Source organism: Rissa tridactyla, chromosome Z (genome assembly GCF_028500815.1).
Source record: "Rissa tridactyla isolate bRisTri1 chromosome Z, bRisTri1.patW.cur.20221130, whole genome shotgun sequence".
NCBI lineage: Eukaryota > Metazoa > Chordata > Aves > Charadriiformes > Laridae > Rissa > Rissa tridactyla.
The window spans coordinates 23977547-23999953 of NC_071497.1; the positions used below are offsets into that span (position 1 = coordinate 23977547).

At 39.9% G+C, this 22407-nt stretch overlaps 1 protein-coding gene across 4 annotated transcripts in view; it reads left to right on the forward strand.

Annotated features, from left to right (window-relative positions):
• The window catches only part of EPB41L4A (erythrocyte membrane protein band 4.1 like 4A), a 134050-nt gene that overhangs the window by 50810 nt on the left and 60833 nt on the right, over positions 1 to 22407 (forward strand). For all 4 annotated transcript variants that reach the window (XM_054185043.1, XM_054185045.1, XM_054185047.1 and 1 more), the window contains exons 2-6: positions 1523 to 1627; positions 11247 to 11298; positions 12425 to 12503; positions 16168 to 16265; positions 19235 to 19355. In XM_054185043.1, the coding sequence (XP_054041018.1) occupies positions 1523 to 1627; positions 11247 to 11298; positions 12425 to 12503; positions 16168 to 16265; positions 19235 to 19355 (455 nt within the window). The remainder of the gene's footprint in view (positions 1 to 1522; positions 1628 to 11246; positions 11299 to 12424; positions 12504 to 16167; positions 16266 to 19234; positions 19356 to 22407) is intronic.

Below are 22407 nucleotides of genomic sequence, written 5' to 3' on the forward strand. Positions count from 1 at the left end.
TTGTTGAGGAATCTGAGGATAAAATCACTGTATTGCTCTGTTTTATCCAAAATGCTAAAATGAGATTTAGTGCATTTCTGCTTACCTTAATCATGTTTTCCCCCAAATTGTTATCTTTTTGGTGGCTGATCATTAAGTCTCACTGTACATGCTGAGGGAATGTGTCATTTCAGTTCCTTAGTGTCAGCAACCTGTACGATGACTTTAGACTGTTAAACACTGAGAACCTTTCAAGAACATCTCCTGGTTTAAGCACATGTATAGTAAATCTGGTGAGTGGCATGGATACACAATTCCCAGCCTACCAGAGATGTTCACCTTGTCATGGCTTGCTTAGAGTGTGCGTGGCCGTCTGAAATTGTTGTATTGGCCCTGCCCATGTGACTAGGTGCAAACCCTGACCAAATGCACCTGCTGAAAAAAACCACAGATGCGTCTTCACTGTCGTTATGTGATTGATACTTCACCAGCAAAGCGAACTTAAGTGATTTTTTAGTCGACGTTATTTGCCATTTTAATTTTGAAATTATTGGTTCGTAGCCTAAAAAGTGAGTTAGCACAAACAACATCCAACAGCTTCCTCCTCCTGTTTCTTTTCTCTCCAGTGATTTTACTACAGCCTGGCAGTTTATACAGTATGAAGCAGTTAACCAAAACCTAATTATGAGTTATGTCCATATTTTCTTGTGGAATTTAGGGCCATAATAGTCAAAGGCTCTAATTGATTCTGAGGGGGGATCATTCTGTGTAATTATTCTCAGTCTTCCTGGTCTGTTTGTTGTTGGCTGCCAGGCGAACCGACAAATAAGAGGCATTCAGGTGGAAGTGAGCTTTTTGTAATGCATTCTCAACAGTACGATGTTGTTTGCAATATTGTCCCAGCATTGTTTGCAAATACTGGCATAGACCCTTAATGAAGTAGCATTCAAGAAAACAACAGGATTATTTCAGTTCAGGGTGTTGGTTGGTTCCCACTTCTACTATGAAAAGTATTTTAAAAGAAAACAAATAAAACCTAAACTTCTTTACAAAGAGTAGTAACAGAGCAGCTAATGATGTGTAATTTAGATTTTAAGGGCAAAGTTTTGCCTCCTGATCTTTATTGTCAGAGTTTGAGTGACAGGCCCATGCTGAGCAGAAGAGTATGATTTTTGAATTACCATAAATCATGGGGATTAGAATTTTAATCAGAGAACAGAAATTTTCTACAAAAATGCTCGGTTCACTAGCATCGTGCTTATGCAAGTACACTTGAGCGTTGTTTTTTTTGTTTGTTTTGTATTTTGTAACTGTTGACCTGTCAGCTACTTAATGGTATTTACAGAATGATTGATTAAACATGTATGAGGATAAAATATTTTCTTCTGTCCAGCTGAATTTTTTGTTAAAAGCACTGGGAACTGCCTCTTTTTTTTTTTTTTTTTTTTCTTAACAAAGCTAACTGAATGCATGAATGCCACTGCACATAGCTGACAAAGGCAGAGCATCTTTGTGAATAGGCTCTGTAAATTCTTTCCCACAGAAGTCAACGAAAGGGTCGGTTGTCCTGGGCTACGTATTTCGTCACTTAAACCTAGTGGAGATAGATTACTTTGGACTGCGCTACTGTGACCGAAGTCATCAAACGGTGAGTAAAAGCATGGCAGATTGGATTTTCCATATGTAAAATTTACCCTGTTTGTGCCATTTGCCTGTGGAGCATTAGGTGGTCATACTTTCACTAACTTTCACCATTTCCTGGCTCAGGTTTCCAGTAATAATTTATTTGTGTTCCTTTATGTTAAAGTCTTGGGATAGCCTTTAATGTCTTAGATAGGAACAGAATCAAATGCAAAATGTTGTTGAAAACTAAATGAAGGAAGTATGAGGAGTACAAAATTATAGTATGAAAGTAGAATTAATATTTTTCCCTTTTAATACCGTGCCCTGAGGCCAGTGCTTGGTGTACTATGCTGTCTGCTTCCCTTGGCCCTGTGGTGTCTGGGAAGTGGCGTCCCTGAGCGTGTCACAGACTGCCTCACTTGGGCCGCTTGCTGAACGCCTGTTTCGGAGCCTATGGTGTGGTTGGCGTGGTGGCTGCCCGTCCACCCCAGGAGTCAGGGTGTTGGCAAAGACATTTTTACTCCACCTGAGCCGTCTCTGTGTCCTTGAGCCTGTGCTCTCCTGAGACTTCTTGGCAGGGGCTCACCAGACCTCTGAGAGCTTTTTCCACCAGGAGATTACAGTCCTAAATAGGCAAGAAAATCGAAACTAAGGCTGAGATGTTCCAGCCAAAGCAGGCAGTGGCTGGGGGCAGCACTGTCTGTAGTACCTCCCCCCCCGGCCCCAAATAGCCTGTGCAGGGTTATTGCAGTCAGAGGTGAGGAGCAGGGGATGCTCAGCAGGTGGTCTTCATATTACCTGAATTTTGTAAAGGGAATAATGCCTGGCCTGTGGTTAAATTACGTCAAGCAGTTACGCTTTTCAAGTCACTGTTCTGTGCTGAGAGTGTACTGCACAAGACCCTGGCCTCAAGAGATGTCATGTGTCATCTAAAAATAATAGTAAGTTATTGAACTAGCTAAATATTTGCCAATTTCTTCTGTTTATAGCAGAATTTGAACATGTAGAGGCTGAAGTCAGAACAGTATTAGCAGAAGATCATTGGTTGCTGATGAGAGCTACAGACTGCTGTACTCAGTATATCTTTAATTCTGTGCCGTAGTCTAGACATGTATGAGTTCAGTTGCTTGATAAGCTTCTAACCAAGTTTCATTCCTTGGAGATGAAAGTCAGATTCAGCTGTGAACTAAAGGTAGACTGTTAAAAATAGTATTTTTGATTTCCTGAGGAAATTGAGGTGTGAGTGTATTTTTTTGCTCTCAAAAGTGTTTCCCTTTTTCCTGTAGAGGCAAATAAAATAGAAATGGCTATTACTGAGAACATTTCCAGAGGCATACACACCATGTATTTAATGATGTATATGGCATTATGAAAGTAAGAGAAGATTACATCTGTTCTGTGAAGGGCTTAACACATAAAGGCATATATAAGGAAGCATCCTCCTAACAGCCTAGATGGTTTGATGGTATGATACCAGTGCATTTTGTATTATGGCAGCGTGCATGAGCTGTACGTAGGCCATAACCCCATTAACTCATCTTTTCCAAACAAAAATACAGCCTTTTTGCCCTTTTCCCTTGCGTGACGCTCTAGTGGTGTAAATTTAATGTTGGCCTTTATCTTTATTCCTTGGCCAGCCCAAGGTCAGGAAGCCACCGTGCTTCTCGATTTTCTCCCATGGGATTAGGAAGGCGTTCATCCCACTTCCCGGTGTTTGCCTGCTCTTTGCACCAACACCGGTCGTGCCGTGGGGATACAGTTTGCACTGTGACGGACATGGTGCTCTAGCCTCTCTCTGCATGGAGCTCTACTGGCCCATGTTTCTTGCCTGGCTTCTGTGCTGGTGGGCAAGCATTCCCGTTCCCTGTGTGTCTCCCCCCGCCTGCGGGTTTTCTTTGCAGGGAAATCCCAGGTGTGTGGGAGAGCAGTGCACGAATCAGCTCTGTCCGGACATGCCGCTGGGAAGCAGCCAGGAGGTAAAACAAGGAGGGACCACAACAACGGTGGGCCACGTTGAGGAGTGCACCTGCCCTACCGTGTAGGTGCTGCCACAGTGACCGAACCCAGCGTTTCTGCTGCAGGCTTTGCACCTGGGCTGTGTCATAGCAAAATATTGTGAAAATGCCTGTTGCTGTTGTTGGTCTGCGTATTGCGTAATTAAAAGTTCATTGTTTCATCTGGAAAGTTCATGAATGAGTAAACCTGTGCTACTGTGTTCAGTTTTATGTGTTTTTATGACAATTGCTGCTAGCTTGCTATTTTTAGTGAAATCTTGCAAGTTCTTAAGAATGGCCAGTATAAGGGGAAAGCTGCCATGCAACAAACAACACCTTGTGCTTTAGCTGTGAACACACATTCAGTTATGCGCTGAATATGGCCAAAACTCTCTGGGCTGTTGTGGGAATTAGTCCTGTAAAGGCTGGCAAGAAGCCTAGATTTGAATTTTGGATTGGCTGTGTTTTGGATTGGCCACAGTAGATTTCCTAAGGGAAGGGGAAAAAGGTTACCTTGCTAATTAGTTTTGAAACCATGCTCCTGAGTTAGTCTCAGATGGAAAAATGTGTTTGGAGGTTTGTCTGCCTATTAATACATTGCTTGTGGTGGGGGATATTCTAGTATTCCTCTGTCAATTTTTTTGTCATACTATATATTTAACTGAATAATGAATAAAGCAGGGTGGACAAAACTGTATTTTAGAGAACATAACCCAGTCATGAAAGAAATATTTTTTATTAAGGGTTTGAAATAACCTGTTTAGTTATTTTCCCCATTACTTTTGCATGCCTCAGCACTTCCAGGTGGTCTTTTAAGTGCTGTGTTGGTGTGCTACCTCTTATGTGGGTGGTATAATAATTATTTTAGTAGTACCAGTAGGGCTCTAATCAGTGAACAGAGTTTCACTGTGCTATGCAGCACACGAGCGCATAACATTAAAACAGTCTCTTCGTGAACAGCTAACAAACTAATTAGCAAGTGAGAGAGAATAGCTGGATGCAGCAAACAGATTGACAGAACTGGATGACGCTGGGAAGACCATCAACAGTAGGGTAAAGTATAAATTGGATGACGCTGTCTCTAAGGGAGTAATTGGGTCGTATTACACAAATTTCTCTTGATTGACATTCCAGGTTCCCCTGAACTCTCCATGTTAGAAGAACAGTATTTAATCTGCAAAATCAAATTCTTGAAGGTTAGGGGTTGCCAGAACACTTTCTCCATGGAGTATGTAAGCTTTATCTATGTTGTTCTCTGAACAAGGTAGGACTCCTTAGGGAAAATAAAAAGTACCTTTTAATAATTTTTTAAAATACAAAATGTAATAATTAATTAATGATCTGGTAATAGAAAACTACGCCAGAATAAACAGATGGGTTGAACTAACGCTATAGGTTGTCAGCGGTGTTTCCTAGCCTCTGAGTGCTTTGGTTCACAAACTACGTGGTGCATGAGTAAGTAGTACATGACAATTTTATGACAATTGCTGCTAGCTTGCTATTTTTAGTGAAATCTTGCAAGTTCTTAAGAATGGCCAGTATAAGGGGTACATAGTACATGAGTACATGAGTACCTTTTAACGTAGTACATGAGTACCTTTTTTGGTGCAAATACTTTAACAGGAAGGCCCGTTTTCTCTGAGTGACACTGAATCTCTGGCTGTGCCTCGTCATTAGCCATTCACCTGAGCCTTTTGCATCGCTGCACACACTGCTGACACTCGGGTTAGGCTAAGCTGAGACCAGATGCCGTCTTTATGCTTATGGTCAGCTGGGTCCTGGTTGACAGGGCATTTTGGTCTTCCGCCTCATCAGCCAGAAATGCAGGACGCTGAGCCCCATCTGGTATTTCCAGGCGAGACATGATCCCCAGAATCTGTGTTGCAGAAGCTGATGGTGGTTTAGGAAAATCTGTCCTGCCTTTTACTCTCTCATCGCTTTAGTATTTGGGGAAAAAAAAGCAGTGCAGCAATGTACCTCTCCTTTAGTGGGGGAGGGGCCAAAGGCCAGGCAGGTTGGTGTTGGGAGGACCATGCAGGTCCCCGGCCCCTCTCACGCAGGGCTCCCACTGTGCTGCAGCTCCCAGGCGCTCCCCACATTGTCCCTTCGCTGTTGCCTTTGTGGCATCTCCCGTGTGCCGTAGGGTAGTCACGCTAATTACTGTTCTGGCAGGAGGCCAGTGTTTTCTTGAGGCACACGAAAGAGAGAATGGAAATGGCAATTTTAACGCGTAGTATCTCAGGAAAAGCTGAGCAGAATTTGATGAGGGGAAGGGTGCTCTTGAAGCCCAAAGGCATTGCCTTGTCAAATCACAAAAGCGTGCTGAAAGAGTCATGCTATTAGAGCTTCTCTTACAAAAAAGATTTTGAAACTCCCTTATTGCAGAAAGCTAGCAGAAAACTAGGCAACCAAAAACATTTTAAAGGTCTGCTGATAAGAAATTATTTATTTTTTTTTTACACTTTACAAGTGCAATTTTTTTTGCACTTTACAGTCTCACATTGGTCAGGTTGCCCCCTCCCCATCCTTAACCAAGCTCTCGCGCTAAACCTGCTTAAGCTGAAGCTGCAGAAGGCACGTCTGCATTGTCCAACAGGCTGTGATGCAGATATCCTTCTTTCCTTATCTGATATAATGCTAATCTGAGCTGTTACGTTCACAAAGTACAGCGTACTGATATTCTCTCTGGGCTCCAAGGGGGGAAATACAAATACAGAAAGCCGTATCACCATGTTAATTCAGCATCACAGCCAAGATAATTTCTCCAGCCCTGGTTAGTTCAGGTGCGGTGCTGCCCGAAGATGCGTGTGGTGCTCCAAGGTATGGAGCTAAGGTGAGATGGGCAGCGCTCTGTCTCCCTACCGTGCATCCACTGTCTAGCGTAGATGTGTGTTTTCTCCCTTGCTGTGAGGAAGCTCTGCTTTGAGCCTACAGACCTGCGAGCACAGCAGGTAGGAGGGAGCCTGCCGCGTAGCCCAGGTCTCAGTTCCTTGTGGGGCTGAACTTGCTGCTGTGGGTCGCTGGGCTGCTGTGGTCCGTCAGGTGGGCTGTGGCAAAGCTGGGCTGAGAAGCCTGTGCCGTGAATTGCATACCCCTGTGCATTCTGTGCAAACTCATGTATCTGAAAGGTGTTTCTTGATCCATCCAGCGTGATTAAGAGAGTAACTGCAGCATTCTCAGATTGCCAGGTTATTAACCAAATCGGATAGGGTAACAGATTGAACAGGCTGTATGTAGCTTAACTGTAGAAAGAAGGGTGTGACTTTAACTAAAGGTTGGTTTGCAATCAAAAATTTCTGTTCTGTAGGGAGTTACTGTCACGTAATGTGGTGTATATTTTGATCTCAAGGTCTTAGAAAAACAGGCTAACTATACTTAGTTTGTGTTTCGTTTTTGTATGGATTTTTGGTTTTGTTTAGATTTGACATTTGCCCGTAAGTGTGGTACACTCAATTATCTAGAAAGAAAACTGCTTGTTGTGCTTGTTGAAATAGACGGCATAGCCAGTGAAAAGAAAAAGGAGGCTTATAATATTGATCAGAAGCTAGAAATTTTAGAAGGTTGTTAATAGATGGAAACAACCTAGAGAAAACTGATGGTCAGGGAAGTTAAAGGTGGTAAGAGTAAACTTTTAGAGTATACCAGGAAGAACAGGAAACACTAAATATGCTAAATATAATCAATATAACTTAAGGTTCTAGTAAAGAAAAGACAGAAGTATTAAATACATGTTTGTATTTTGTATGGAGGAATTGCCTGATGATTTATACATTTCTTACGTAGTAAGGATGTCTTGAGTTTAGCAGATTTAGATTCTTTGCACTGAACATTTGCAGAAATAAACTGCCAAAAAAAAATGTAATTGTTAGTGTTGTCTAAGATTGTGGAAAAATCTTGATAATTTCGGATTATAACTGAAAAATACTGTGTTTTCTCTTGGAAGTGGTGTTTTTCCCTGTTGTAAATGTGAACAAAAACTGGCATGTGTGGCATGATTGGTACAGCTGCTTAAGAATCTAATCACATTCTTAATCAGGACACCCCAGAGTTTAGTTTGAATTTGATAGATTTTCCTCCACCAGACACTTCATTGATTGATACCACAGCAAACATTTTAACCTAGTTAATATTTTGTTTCAAACAGGTTCATGGAATTTGACCCAGGTTTAACCCTATGCAGATTCAAGGAATGAAGATTCCAGATTTGTGGAAAAATGTTTGCAGTCATTTAAAAGGGCTAAATATGAAATACTGCGTGGTGCTTGGATGCATACTTCTTACACATCTGGCTCGTATGGGAGCCAGATTTATAGAAGTACAAGGGACAGTAGAGCCTGTCTATTCTTAGATATGCTGTACCTTAAAACATCTTTTTAAATAATTTCTACCTAAAAACTAAAAACGAAGTATTTGCTTTAATAACACTGTACATTTATAGTAAGTCTTAGTAAATAAAAAAATATTAAATTAAAAACTATATGGTCTTTTTAAATAACAATTAGTAAACTAGTGGCCATCACTTCAGTAGTTGGATAGTTGCATGGATTAGGACTATTTAGAAATCATGATTCCCCCCCCCACATTTCTTCTGTAAGTATTAAGTTTCAGAGTCACAAATATTATCACCTGCAGTTGGGTGGGTATGTGCTGGGCCCTTCACCTTTGCAGTAGTGGCGAGCTGTTCGCAAGTCAGATAACCCTTGCTGGCTGTGCAGGGGAGATACAGGTGGGAAATCAGTGAGGGGTGGCAAGCTGGCTGCCGAACAGGTAAAAAGAGCACGGCTGTGTGTTGGAGCTACTTTGGCAGTCACCAGTGCAGGGTTTGCTGTCAGCACTTTGCTGTGCAAGCGTATTGGGTTAATAAGACGCTCTGCTTTTTTTTTTTTGTTCCATTTCTCTTGGCACTTTTAACATGTGAGCTCAAAACTGTAACTATACCCAGCACTATTTATATGTATACACAAACATTTAACATGCATCTAATACACATTGTTATGCATGCGTATGTATGTACGCTTAGAGGGCTCTGTTGTGGGGGTTCTTGGTTTTGTAAATGTTCTCATCTTTATTGTCTGACATTGGCTTGAAAAATGCCTTTTCATTATCCATGGAATTTCATTCATGTTTGGCTTATAAATAAAATGTTAGAAATCTCCCTCTCCTCCCCCCCTACCCGTTGCATTCTTCAGGAAAATTTTGGCAGCCTTTGAAATAATAAATAGCTACACAGTGATTTTAAGGTTTGTGGCACTGCCACAGGGCTAAATACTTACTGGAGAAATGAGAAGGCAAACTTGATTCTTGCCTCTTCCCCACCTCTCTCTGTCCCAGCAGTAAACCGGCCTGAGCTGAATTGTTTAATGTCCCCTACGCGGCACGGGATCTGGATGCCCGTGGTACCCTCAGAAGAGCATAGTTCCTCCTGCCAGCCAATGATGCTTTTGACGAGCAGGAGCAGCGGCAATCTGTCTCACCGGGGTGAGGGCTCAGAGTGGAGTTCCTCCTGCTGGCTCCATTTTGGGGGAAGGAAAGGAAACGTTTAGCGATGCAAAGAACCCAGTTTGTCCCCCCTCCTCTCTTCAGATTCCCTCAGCATCTAGACTTGCAGTTTTCTCTCTGAATTTTTCCCCCCTCCCCCGACTTTAGAAATTGCCTTCAGAAGAGCTTACAAAGAATATAATTTGACTTGCAAGTCAAGTGCAGCCTAGTGACAATTAAGACTTCTAATTGCAACTCCTTTTTGATTGTATCATCTATGAGTGCCTTTAATGACCTGGTCCAATTCTGGTTTCTCTCATGGTAGCCCCTGAATCACATGGATATAACTGGCAGTGGAATTCAGGTTTCAGAGACAAACCAGAAATCTGTTAACTGTTCTGCGTTTGACTTGCAAACTTGAATGATGACCCATCACTATACATTTTTATTTTTTTCTTACGAATAATCAAGCAACCTCATGTAAAGCTAAACTGCAAAGAGGACTATAAGACGATGTTTCTTGAAGCCAGACGATTTCAGTTCACTTCAGGAGAACTTAATGAAGGAGTTACTCTCTGATAGATTTTTATCTGATTTTGAAACTCTTGCAGTGTAGCACAAAGCTGTCAATGATAAGCAAGGTAGCTTGACAATGTGTTGTTCATACTGTGACACCAGTTTTGGGAAGAGGTCGGACCACATTCTGACCGCATTGCGTAGCCTGAATTTGCACTGCAGAGTCATTTTGCCTTTTTTTCTGCCTGTTGACTCTAAAATCTCTTTATCAGCCTTTATCAGCTATCTTAGATTATGCTGATAAGGAGTTCTAGTAGGATGTTTGAACAAGTGGGGCAAGTTGAAAAAACTTGCTTTCTTACTTACCGCCTTCTGTTGATATTAAGGTTTGTATTTGAATAGTTATTGGATATATTCAAATGTTTTTTTCCTTCAAAATTTAGGAAACTTGCTTAACAAACATACCTGGATTTGGAATAGCAATGACCAAGAACAAGGCATACAGCTATTGCAGGTGGATCAGCAGCTAATCGAAGTAGTTTGTTTTCACGCTTTGTCAAAATAATGACAGTTGTTTACAACCACTTATGAAATCAGTTGCTCAACATTTTCCACTTAGATGCTTTGTAGTGTTTTTTCTTCCCTTTACACTATTCCTTCCAATAGTGAAATTTTCTAATCCAGAGAAGTACTCTGGATAGAGGGGGGGAATTTTTGATTAATCATTTTATTCTCTATAGGGTTAGTTCAGGGGTGCAGGTAAGGAGTTTCTTTATTCATTGGTCTGTGTAGTTAGTTAAAAGAGGTGTGGGTACTAAGGGAGTAGATTCAAATCTGCCTCAATTTGCTCTTTATAGCAACTCTGTTCTGCAGCCTTTTTGTTTCCAGTGTTTTAAGAAGGGGTGCCAATCTCAGTTGGCCCAAAAAGTTTGTGTATGAGGGAAGAGGATTGAAATAAAGGAAGACAAAAATGGTCTTGGCAGCTGCCTCTGTGCCTTCTTCCAAAATTGAATCATAGATGCGTCAAGCTAAGGGAAGAAGTAAATTGCTGGAGGGATTCTAAGAGCAGGATGCTGGTGACCTGTGTTGCCATGATGAGAAGTACACAGCTGGTCTGTGGTCAGCAGTAACATCAGAATAACTTTTATTGGAAGTTTGATAAAAGGCGGGGCAGAGTAATCAGTGAGAAATTATACTGCAGATTGTCTGTTGATCAAACTATATGGGAACCCACGTAACAGTTCGTCCCCCTGCGGTGTACTAAGCATAGCTTCATCGTCTCTGACACATTTGTCCAACCAGTCCTGTAAACCATCCCGTGGAAGAGTTTGAGCCCTGTCAATTTCCAGTCATCCACTCCCCCTGGTACTAGAAATTCTATCTGAAAATTGAAACTAATTTTAATTTGCTCCTAGTGAAGCTGACTTCTTCATACTTAGTGGACATGAAGAAAAATTGATCACTGTGTTCTTACAGCAATTTCACAGGTGTTGGAAAAGTGCTGTTATTATGCCTATTTCTGAATAGGCATATAGACCGACTGAAGTGTGTCAGTCTGCTAATAAATATCAATATGTGAATAAATATAGAATTGCAATTGTTCTGTATTAATTTTCCATGTTAAGTGACTAATTTCCATTATTATCTGTCTCACAGTACTGGCTGGATCCTGCAAAGACCCTTGCTGAACATAAAGAGTTGATAAACAGTATGTATTTAATTTAAACTTAAAGAACGTATCTGAAGATGAAGTAACAGAGGCAATGTTCCACATACACAGCCTGTACAATGTTTATAATGTAGTCACAGCAGATTAATAACTCTTCAACAAGTTTATTACTGCAGTTCAGAGCTGTATCGAAATTTCTCACATAGATTGAACATACCATAATTTCCCAATAATTTATGTGATTATTGTGCAAATATTTCTCTGTGCTTACGTTTTATTTTAGAATAATAAATTATGCTATTCTTAACTTGGATAATTGATTTTATACTAGCTGTGATACATCTATCATACTGTACCACACCATAACCAATTTAGATTCCTTTTTGCTTCTGAAAGTAAAAGTAGTGCCTCTTACTGGTAATACAAGTGTGTGCTGTTACTGTCACTTTTCAGATATCACAGATGCAGGATCTGTTATTTTTATTATACTTAAAGAACATGAAAAGATCATTATACTTAAGAATTTGGAAACCTTCTATAAAAAGATGTAGAAGTGGAGCATGCATGGAATAAATGTAGCTATAAGAATTTCGGTACTGATTTAACTGAGACTTTCAGGAGAATAATATTTTTAAAAGGTAAATAGAAAAGCTTTTCTGAATGTCTCTTAATTAAAGTGGTGCATAATTAAAGTTCCTCCATAAGAAATTTAAAGTGTGGAAGGGATTAGTACTCGGTATTATTAGTTATGACCAGGAATCACATTTCATGCACAATTGCATTTTTCAAAAAGTTTCAGTGGAAAAAGTATCTGAAGGTCAAAATCAAACAGTAAAAAAAAAAAACCAACTTGGAGAAATAGTAAGTTATGATGAAATCTAAAGTTAAATCTTCAAAATAAGCAAAAACTCCAAGTAGACAGACAAGCCGTGAATAAATAAACACAAGACTAGCAGAATAACAAAAATCCTTTTTTTTTTGTTCTTCCACATGTGTAATGAGAGTAGATTTACAGATTTGCTATGTGGATGTAAGATTTTTTTCTGCAAGTTTCAAGTTTCAAAAATTATTAAGATAGGCTCTTTTGTAGTCAACTAGCAACAATTCATAACAGTTACCAGTTCATAACAACTAACTTTTGCACCAAATATCTTCTTCCCCTCAGCTGGACCACCATACACACTGTATTTCGGCATTAAATTCTACGCAGAGGATCCCTGTAAACTTAAAGAAGAAATAACAAGGTGCAGTATTTAACAGGAGTGTAATTTGTTGATTTCAAGGACGTAATCTATTCTAGCCAGGTGCATATTGTTGTGGTGTGGCAGGGTTGCTTTTTTTTTTTTTTTTCCTTCAACATCTGAACATTTTTGCTTGGACATGTATGTGTAAGAAGAGAATTGTGACTGGCTTCACAGTGGTCGCTACGGACAGCTATATGGAAGCCTAAGATGAAAAGATGCTCTCTGGTGCATCAATAACCCAAAGGGACTTGAGGTGCATTTGTGTTTTTTTTTTTTTTTTTTTTTTTTTTAAAGGAATGCATTGGCACATCTGCATTTATATTGCGCTATAATCAAGTTTGGAGTTTACTTGGATATCAAATATAAATACAGGGAATTTTCTTTTTTATTGGCCATAGCTTAGATTCTAAAACTGTTTTTCAAGCAGATTTCTTTTGGTCTTTCTAAAATATGTGGAGGAAATTGAAGAGTTTGCCTGCTTTTGATTCTTTTAACCTTAGCCTCTACAAAATATGAGTGTGCGCACCCTGACACATGCACACCCGTGTGCACGGACACATACATACGTGTGCTTGCCTGAACTCTCACGCACAGGGTTTTCTGCTTGCTGTACTTATGAAAGGTCTCAGACAATTAGCTTTAGGTTCAAAAGGAAATTTGAGAATTTGGGTAGGTAGGCGGACAAAATTAGTGTGCTGGCTTGCATTAATAAATGCCAAAATATTTCTTTTGATGTCCTAGGAATATGACACATGAGAATTCATTAGAATGCGCACAGGGTTTTTAATTTTCCTTAATCAAAGGTGGCAGTTGTTGCAGCACAGGCAGAATATTTCTCTTGTACCAGAGTGAGAAAATTCTTTTGTTTCCACACTGGCACAGCAGGAATGGAAGTCTCCAATATAACAAGATTGAGGCTGGCCTGGTAAAAATAATAAACACCGTGACTTTGCAGGTAAAAGAGTGTAAGCTGGCCCCAACGTGGTGGCCTCTCTACTGTGAAAGTTTGATGCAGTTTTCCTGTACTTTTCCAGAAGCACTTTCATCCTTGCTCACAGGGGAGGACGGATGGCCCCGGGAAGGGAGCTTTGGCCACCGAACCTGTTGTGGTTGCTACCTGGGAGGCAGGGTGGATTTCTGTCTGGGAAATGACAGGGGCTAAATTTTCAAAGAGTGTTTCTCTTTGCCTTGTGATAAGGTCAGTCTGTGATTTGCACTGCTAATTAGGGGTGCAAATCTAGTCGAGAAGCATTTTAATGTAATTAGTAAGCCTCTGTTCATGTCTGCACAGTGTTTGGTCATGCAGAGTTTGCACCTTAAAAGGTACAGAGGGAGGGCATAAGAAAGCTATATTGACGGTCTTCGACAAAACACATTGAGTAGTAAAATGCCCTCAACATTTCTGAGCATTTATTCCTATGGGGTATTAAACCTTGGAAGGAAGGTATACCTTTTCAGAAAACAAAACAAAACAAAACAAAACAAAACAAAAAAACTTCCTTCTGCTTAGGAGGGATTAATGGCCCTATTTTTCTTCATAATAATAATTTTCTACCTAAGTGTGTTATTCCAGTGATGTTTTAACCGTGTTGTGCTAACTGATGTGTTTCTTTGGAGCTTGTGTTTGTTATTTTAATGGATATGAGAGCAGAGTTTGTTATTAGATGTTGATGATCTGTGGCATTACATGATTACTATTTGCAAATAATGAAAACCTGTCAAATTTGTAATTTCTTCACAGCAGAATCTATCTGGCTTGTAGGCAGAAGCTCACACTGTAGTGATTCATATTAACATTTGCCGGATGCATTTGCTACAGCAAACCAGTGCTTAGGCACTATTACATATGCATGACAAACTTGACAGCACACGAGATGAGTGTACTTCAGCTACAAGTTTGGACAAAAGGCCCGTTTTTCCCAGGAGCTTAGTGGCTTCAGTGGGAATTGAGATTGTTCACTTTGTAGGAGTCACTTAAGCACTTAACAGTTGGCTCTGACTGTTTTTTGCAGGGAGGTGGTGTTTTTTGCAGTTTCCTATCCTGCTTTATTTTGAGACTACACTATGAGAATGCAGAAATACAGATACCTGCTACATGGAAAAGACATTCGTAGCGTCATCTGGTATGAGGCTCTGCACTGTAGAGATGCAGAATTGCTAACAGAAAGACAGGAGCATATCAGATAATGCATTTCATGTTAAAAAGAAGATGCTGTGTTGTCCACACTAGATGTAAAATCATCTTTGTCATTATCATCATTCATACAGGGAAGATTTGTCCAGGTAGGACTGGCAAGCATAAGCTAGAAGCAGTGCAGCGGTATTGCCTAGAGTGGAGAAACACTGAGTGCATGTGCTTTGTGTTGCCTAATAACATTCACAAAAAATTCTTGTGCAGTGCCATGGTCCTTTAAGGTGGAGAATATTAGACATTTTTTTTAAGCATGGACATTGCTACTGTATTATCTGTCACAGCACAAATTCTGAGGGATCATTAACCAAAAAGACACTGGTATCCTTATTCAGAGGCTCATCTGGGCTGATAAACTCTAGTAAATTTGGTTGGGTCTTAAATGATCAGGTATCACGTAACCTGCAGTTTGCAAATTTCCCTGAAATCAGCATAGATGCACTTTGAGCTTACAGATCATTCCAAAGTGCCTTCATACGTAACTTCTACTAACAGAGAATAAATTGCTTGCAGTGTAGCTGCATGGCTCTATGTAGATAAAGTTGAATTAGTAAATAATGAAAAAGCTATATGCTTATATGGATGACCATTTTTTTCTTCAAAAAGTTACCTTCTCAGTATTGTTACTTTTTGCAAGAATTCGTTTAGGATGATGTGAAACAGTGCATAAATCTGGTGCAATAAAACAAGACAAAACCCAAAGAGCATTGAAAAAATTTCCTATAAGTGAATATGGGGAGCTACAAAATCAAGCAGATCCTTTATACGATGGCTTGTTTTCTTGTCTTTACTTTTCCATCTGTTTTTGCCTATTGTTTCACTCTAAGTATTCTCAGTTCATGCTTCATCAACTGTAGAAGCAGGTTATGACTTTGAAAATTATGTTTTTACCCTGCTATCTCTGTTCCAAGAAGGAGAGTACCCTATGTCATGACAGATCCAGTTAGCTGCTGATAGTATGCCCATCCATTTTTTTCATGGGAACATGGACTCCATCAAATCTGCTTGCTGCTCGCGAGCTCGTACTCTGGTGTGTGGAGAGGAAACCTTTCAGTCAAGAAGTATCTAATATCCAGTTATCCCTTATGTTGATCCACTGATCAGGTTAAACTTTAGCACTTTGTTAGGTTTCTTGTTCAATTTTTCTCATTCCTAGCTTTCTTCTCCACTTCCTAGAGCAGGCGCTCTGTGAAAGTTACAGAAAGAAATTACGTTTTTTGGAGGAAAATTAATTGTATCTCCATAATATAAGCAGATGGGAAAACTGCAGAGTGCTCCCCTACTAGGCTCTTTCACTAGATTAGTCTTAGTTGTTACTTCAAGGTCAATAGGGGAAAAGTAATTCAGAGAGGAATACAGTTTTTGACTCACAAATTTATGGTACGTAGTATGCCTTCAGTAAACTGGGAGATGATGAAACATTACGTGGTGCATGAGGCTCAGTAATCGCTTTGTTTTCTCTCTGTGTTTTAGGTATCAGTTTTTCTTGCAGGTCAAGCAAGATGTTTTACAGGGCCGCTTGCCTTGTCCAATCAACACTGCAGCACAGCTGGGAGCGTATGTAATTCAGTGTAAGTTTTTCTGGCCAACTATGAGCTTATTTCTTTTAATCCTACATTATGATTAATCTTAAGTGGTGACTGAAGATTTCACTAACAGTTTTATGCGTTCATTTCAAAACAGAACAAAACTAATATGACTGATTTCAGCTAAAGCACTGTAAATAGATGGCCATTCTCAACAGATAATATAGAAGCAATATAGAAGTTAATGTAAAGAGGAAACTGAAAAGTCGGTGTGAAGAGTCTGCCAAACACTCTTTGCATTGCTGATGAAAATGTTATCATGTACTAAGACTTTATGACTTACTCCGGATTGCATATAGAGTATGACAAAACCTTCATCAGGCAGTTTACGGATTTGATGGGCTATTGGCAGCCTCCAGCCAACAAAGCCTGTCAATAAAAAATTCTTTCAAAAATTATATCATGTCAGTATGAATGCGCCTGTGCTTGAAGGGAGGATGTGTTTTGACCTGAAGTGAAGAATTTTAATTCTATCTGTCATTTATCTGCATTCACCCATCAGTAGTTAGCTTTTCAGAGGTGGATGCTATATCCTGCATACTTGATAGAACTAGCAATCAATTAGAAAAGGACTGTCTGTCTACCAGTTAGTTATTCCTTTAATATTACAGCTCAAGCTCTGTACTCAAACACAAATGGTAACCAAAAATCATATGATGAGCCATGCTGGGACCTGTATCTGTAATTCATTCTATGTTAAATTTAGGTTTCCCATGAGTGATATGTATTAAGCAAAGATAATTTGTACTATTGGTGTTCCAAGTGTGACTCATCAACACTTAATACAACATAAAAAATAGTCCTCCTTTCATTTCCATTTTAGAATAACAAGGCGGAATAATTTGTGTACAAAATGGAAGTGGGTATTATACAGAATTTCATGGTGTGTTAGATGTGTTTCCGAACAGCTAAAATTTCAGGCAGTTTTTATTTTTGTACAATTACTTCTAACTTCATTTTGCTGTCTAAGGAATGTGACACGTCATACTCTGTAAAACTTCACAATGCGCGTTTCACTTTACTGACATATGTCCCTCCCTGAAAAAATACTACAAGTATGCAGCAGGAAAATATGTAATGGTGGTAACATCTTAATCGTATTATGAGAAATGAGTATAAAGAATAAATTCTTGTCCTTCAGTCATTTTGTAAGGTGGTTAAAGTATGGGGAGCTGTTGTTTTGGTATAAAATCCTGTGGTTCTGATCTCAGATATTCTATTGGGAGACAATGAGGAAACTCACATGAGAGAGGAGAGTTAAGGCATGGCAAAGATTACATGCAGTGGGTTAAAGTTAGTCCTGGCACCAGCGAGCATACGTGCCCATTGACTCTATGAAAAGCTTTGTCCTTATTATTTAGGGCCTGCAGTTGTTCAAAGTATACAAAGACACCCGAGAAACGTCCGTGTCAAATACTGAAAATATGAATCCAAAGCATCAGGACCGAGGTCAACTGTGGTTTTTTTCTTTTCCAAACTGAGATGAAGTGTGTTTGTAGGAATTCAGTAATAGCTGAGAAGCTCTGCCTTAGTAATGGTATCAGTGGTGTCTTTCCCTGTGGAGCTAGTAGTTGCCAAGATCTGGAGGAGGAGCTGGGTCCACTTGTGCTCCCAGAGTCCTCTACCCATGTCCTGCTCCAGCTATGGGCCCTGCTTTCACCATTCAGGTTGTACCTGGGTGTCGTCTTTGGTCTCCAGGCACATGAGTCATTTTCCTCCTTTCATGGTCAAAGACTGCAGATTTTTTTAGTGGCGATGGTGGAAAAATCAGTACCTGTGGCACAGTTTGCAGAATATACCAGTTTTGCTGTTGGGAGTGCTGGAGTTGTTGCTGTTGTAGTCATTCCTGTTCTTCTTCCTGCTATGGGCAAGGACCACATCATTTTTGTGGAGATTTTCTAGAGAAACTTCTCAATGTCTCTGCTGAGCAGATAGCTGTCTTGTTCTAGAAACATCATTAAGTTCTAGAGAGAGACATGAGTTATTAGATGAGTCTTTTTCTTCTTGGCTCTTGAAGCCTCCTTTTGGCTATGTTTTTGCCTTAGTGAGAGCATTGGACAGAAACCTTCTGTGAAGGTTTTCTCAGAGAAGTCCAGTCTGCGCAGATTTTACTTGGGGTTATTAAAAACTTGAAATCCTAACTTTCACAGAATTTCTCAGATAGGTGCAATTACAGTTAAGACCAGTAGAAGCGAGTCCTGACCAAGGTGCATATTTATTTTATAATTGCACAGCAACATGTAAACTGGTGTAACTAATGTATGCAAATTCAAGGTTGTTTCAAACAAAATTATGTCGGCTATTTATTAGGTTCTTTTCCTTAAGAAAATTCTTTTAAAAATTATTTTGGTTTTGAAAGTGAATTTAGCGTTCAGGAAATATATCAATATTTTATTGAAAAGGGAAGTCTTGTGTTTCCTCACAAGAAACGACACACTTAGAAGGGCATACCTCTAGGTGTCCCAGGGTGTTTGTCTCCATTTGCATTCCCACACTGATGTTTATGTTAGGATTCCCAGGAAGAATATGGATCAATTCTATCTGTAATGTTACAGCTTATTGTGAGGGCATAGGCATTCCAAAAACTAGACTTTCCTTCTACTCTTGTTTTACATATGTTGCCAAATAATATGTATTATCAAGTGTCAACTTTGCTGGCTTGGACCGAATTATACCTAGTCCGTAGATGTGGTAGATTTCCTGTCAAAACCTCTAGCTCTTTGAACCTTGCATTTCTCTTTTAAAATGATTGAAGACATTTTTTCTTGGTTTGATGTGTGCTGATATGAGCAGTTCTGTACTGTGTTTGGGTTTTTTAACTGTCTGCGTGGTAAATTGACAGTCAGTTGGAAGGAGGTGACTTGGCAACAAACAGGTGGATTATATAACTTATTTTTTGCTTAACATAAAGTGTTGAAAATAGGTGACCTTTCTTTTCTTCTTGTGCCCTCTAGCTGAGCTGGGGGACTATGACCCGTATAAGCACACTGCGGGATATGTCTCGGAGTACCGCTTTGTTCCCGACCAGAAGGAAGAGCTGGAGGAAGCCATAGAGCGGATACACAAAACTCTGATGTAAGTACTGTTGGGAACTTGGCAGGTCACATCAGATTCGGAGGTGCTTCGTAGGTGGGGAAGGGAGCGACTTGTGGTGCGGAGTGGAAGTCTCTGGACCCAAGGAAAGAGCACAGAGTATCCAGTTATGTCCCTCAGAAACAGAAAACGTTTTATATTAATTGGAGTTGTTCTTTTAGGAACTGAGTAGGACAGTAACTGGAAATACGATGTCTGTCAGGCCTAGCTACAAGTGTTTCAGAACTAACATTTTTAATAGTGCTTCTGTTTCCTCTCAGTTTTGTAGTGGAAAAGAATGAAATAAACATCTTTGAGTTCAGTTCCCTGTTCCAGGACAGATTTCCTGCATAATTTTGGACAAATTGCTTATTATGCCCATCCCTCACTCTGCCATCTGTAAAATGGGGATAATAACATTTCTTTTCTTCCTACTGCCCTATGCATTCAAATGAACTGTTAGGACAAAACTGCTTTTAATCTAATAATGTACAGCACTTGGTACAATGAAGCCTCTATTTTCTTGCCAGATCCTTAGCTGGGGTAATGAAGGAGTGCTTGTTGCAACCTGCATGAATCTTTGTGGGAGCAGCTCACATTGCAGGAGGTACCAGGAAAGCAGTTTGTATGCCCATGTTTTAAGTGATAATCTCGGTTGCAACATGTGCGTGAATTAAAGAGACAGTTTGGGTTTAAAAGCATAAGGTCCTTTCATTTTATTAACCAACATATCTTACATAAAACATGTTGTCAGCAGTCAATATAATGGCTTCCACTGTAAGGAAGAACATATGATTTGTAAGAAAAAAAGCAGCACCTAGAAACAGAGTCATCAGGCAGCGCTGAATAACACAGGGCATTCAGAGAGCTGGTTTCTGGACAAAAACCAAACAAATTCCAAAATTTCGCATATGACCTTAAAGCAGTGGGAACTGCGGTATCTGGTGGGCCTTGAGATAATTTTGGTTTAAACTGAACAAGGCACTACAGAAGTTCACAAGCATTGAAGCAGTAGTTGGTAACGTTTCTTATGTATGAGAAGGAACTGAGAGGAGGAATAGGCTAGAGTTATGGTACTTGGCAGGGGCAACTGTTGAAGAGTTTGCAGGAGGAAAATATTAGGCATACTGCAGACACGACAAAGGACAACTGTAGAGATCTGGAACATGTATGTCGACAGACCTGTCAGATTCCTGTAATCCCAACTTAACCTTTGCACAAGTTGGAAAAGACAGATTGCATTTTTATAATGCGAAACTCTAATTCTCCATCTTCCAATTCTACCAGCACTGACATTTTGGATAATCTCTGCCTCATGGTGAATCCCAAGATGGTGCTTTGGGTGTCGGTTGATTTGTGTGTATAATGCTTTCCTGTGCTTACTTGTCAATGGAGTGGGAAGAAAAACTGTAATAAGGACAACCAGGAGATGGACTGGAGTGCCCAACAGATAAGCAAAGCAAGATGAGAACTAGTAACCTCTGGCCCCATTGGTGCTGTCGGTGGTTGAGAGAAGAACAACAGCAGCAACATATAGAGGAAAAACATAGCAATCTCATAGGGAAGTTGGAGGAAAGAACATACTTCCCAGTGACAGAGGCAGAGCCAGAAAGTGATCCTGTGTGAATATGGCTTGAATACTAGATGCATTTGCAGCAGCTGTGTAAGTAGTCTTCTTAAAGGAGAGGTTTAAATTGTCTCTAGGCGCACGTACAATATAAAAAAATCCCCAGCAACTCAGAGCTACTTTTTGTCACACTTACTGATTTTTAGAAATGGTCTTCTACATATGGAATACTTTCAGTGAGATTAGTCTTAGACTGAAGTACTCTTGCCATATGAGAAACAGGGCCGAACCAGCAGCCACTGTGTGAAAGCACTGGAAGTCAGAGAGATTTGGCTTCCCAACCTGCTGTTCCAAATATTAGACCACAGTGCCTTCAAAAATGCAAAAGGTGAAATTGGTTTTGAAAATGAAGCATGTGCCAGAAGTTCAACCGTACATAAAGCCAAAATAAACATTTACTTGCTTATCTCCAAGTTCGTGTTCCTGGTAGGTATAAAGAAGCTTGTTCTAACAAATCCAAGTTGGGTGCAATTGTGATATAACGATTTATTAAGATGAGAGCAGTAAGAAACATTTTATGAGCATGTTCATCATGCCCTTTGTCAAAGTAATGTAGAGATAATCAGAGCTAGCCATCTTGTATGTAGATCTCGATTTCTTGATTCTCTTGCTATAATGAAGCTACAGTCTGGATAAAGGTTAAGTAATTTCTTGCCTGTAGTTTTGCATGTTAGTATTATTTGTGACTTGTTTAATGAGAATAGATATTAAGTCAGAGACACAGCTGTTCTCTTTGAAAAGTTCTGTAATTGGAGTCTGTGCCAGTTGCCACATTGACCTGAGTTTTCTCTTTCAGGGAGGGGAGTCTGTTGCTCAATAATTATTTCTGTGTGGTTGCTTGACTGCTCTATAGTAATTTGATACATTACAGAGAACCTTACTACAGGTCCTTTTGTGAAGTAAAAAAAGTACTGTTTTTTTTCTGTTCTAGAGATTGTAAACTGAGGCACAGAGAGTTTGTCTGGTTCAACATCACAGAGGTTGTGTTTGAGAAATGAAACTTGAGATGAATTGCTATGTACCAGGCCACCGATACTAAGCAATCTTCATTCCTCTCTCAAGTTGCTGTAGTCATTAGTGTAGTGAATCAGATTGAGACCCATTTGCCTCAAAAAGTTTATAACCTTGAAGATGCAATTCAGAAGCTGGGGAACAGTGGTTGCAAAGAGGAGTAATAACTGTCTTAATACTGTCTCTGGTATTTTTATATGCATACTGATCTAGAGGTCTGATACTCTCTTGCTGCTTAGCTGGAGTTAGCTATCAGGGATTTAGAAGCATCATAAAAGACAGTGGAACGAAAGTGTACTCACTGATAGTTTGACCTGACTGTTGTCATCCCCACTGCCAGCATTGACTTTACACAGCTGATAGTGGTCTCTTTAGTTAAGAAGTTGGAAGCTAGGATGGCTAAGGGCATATCCAAAT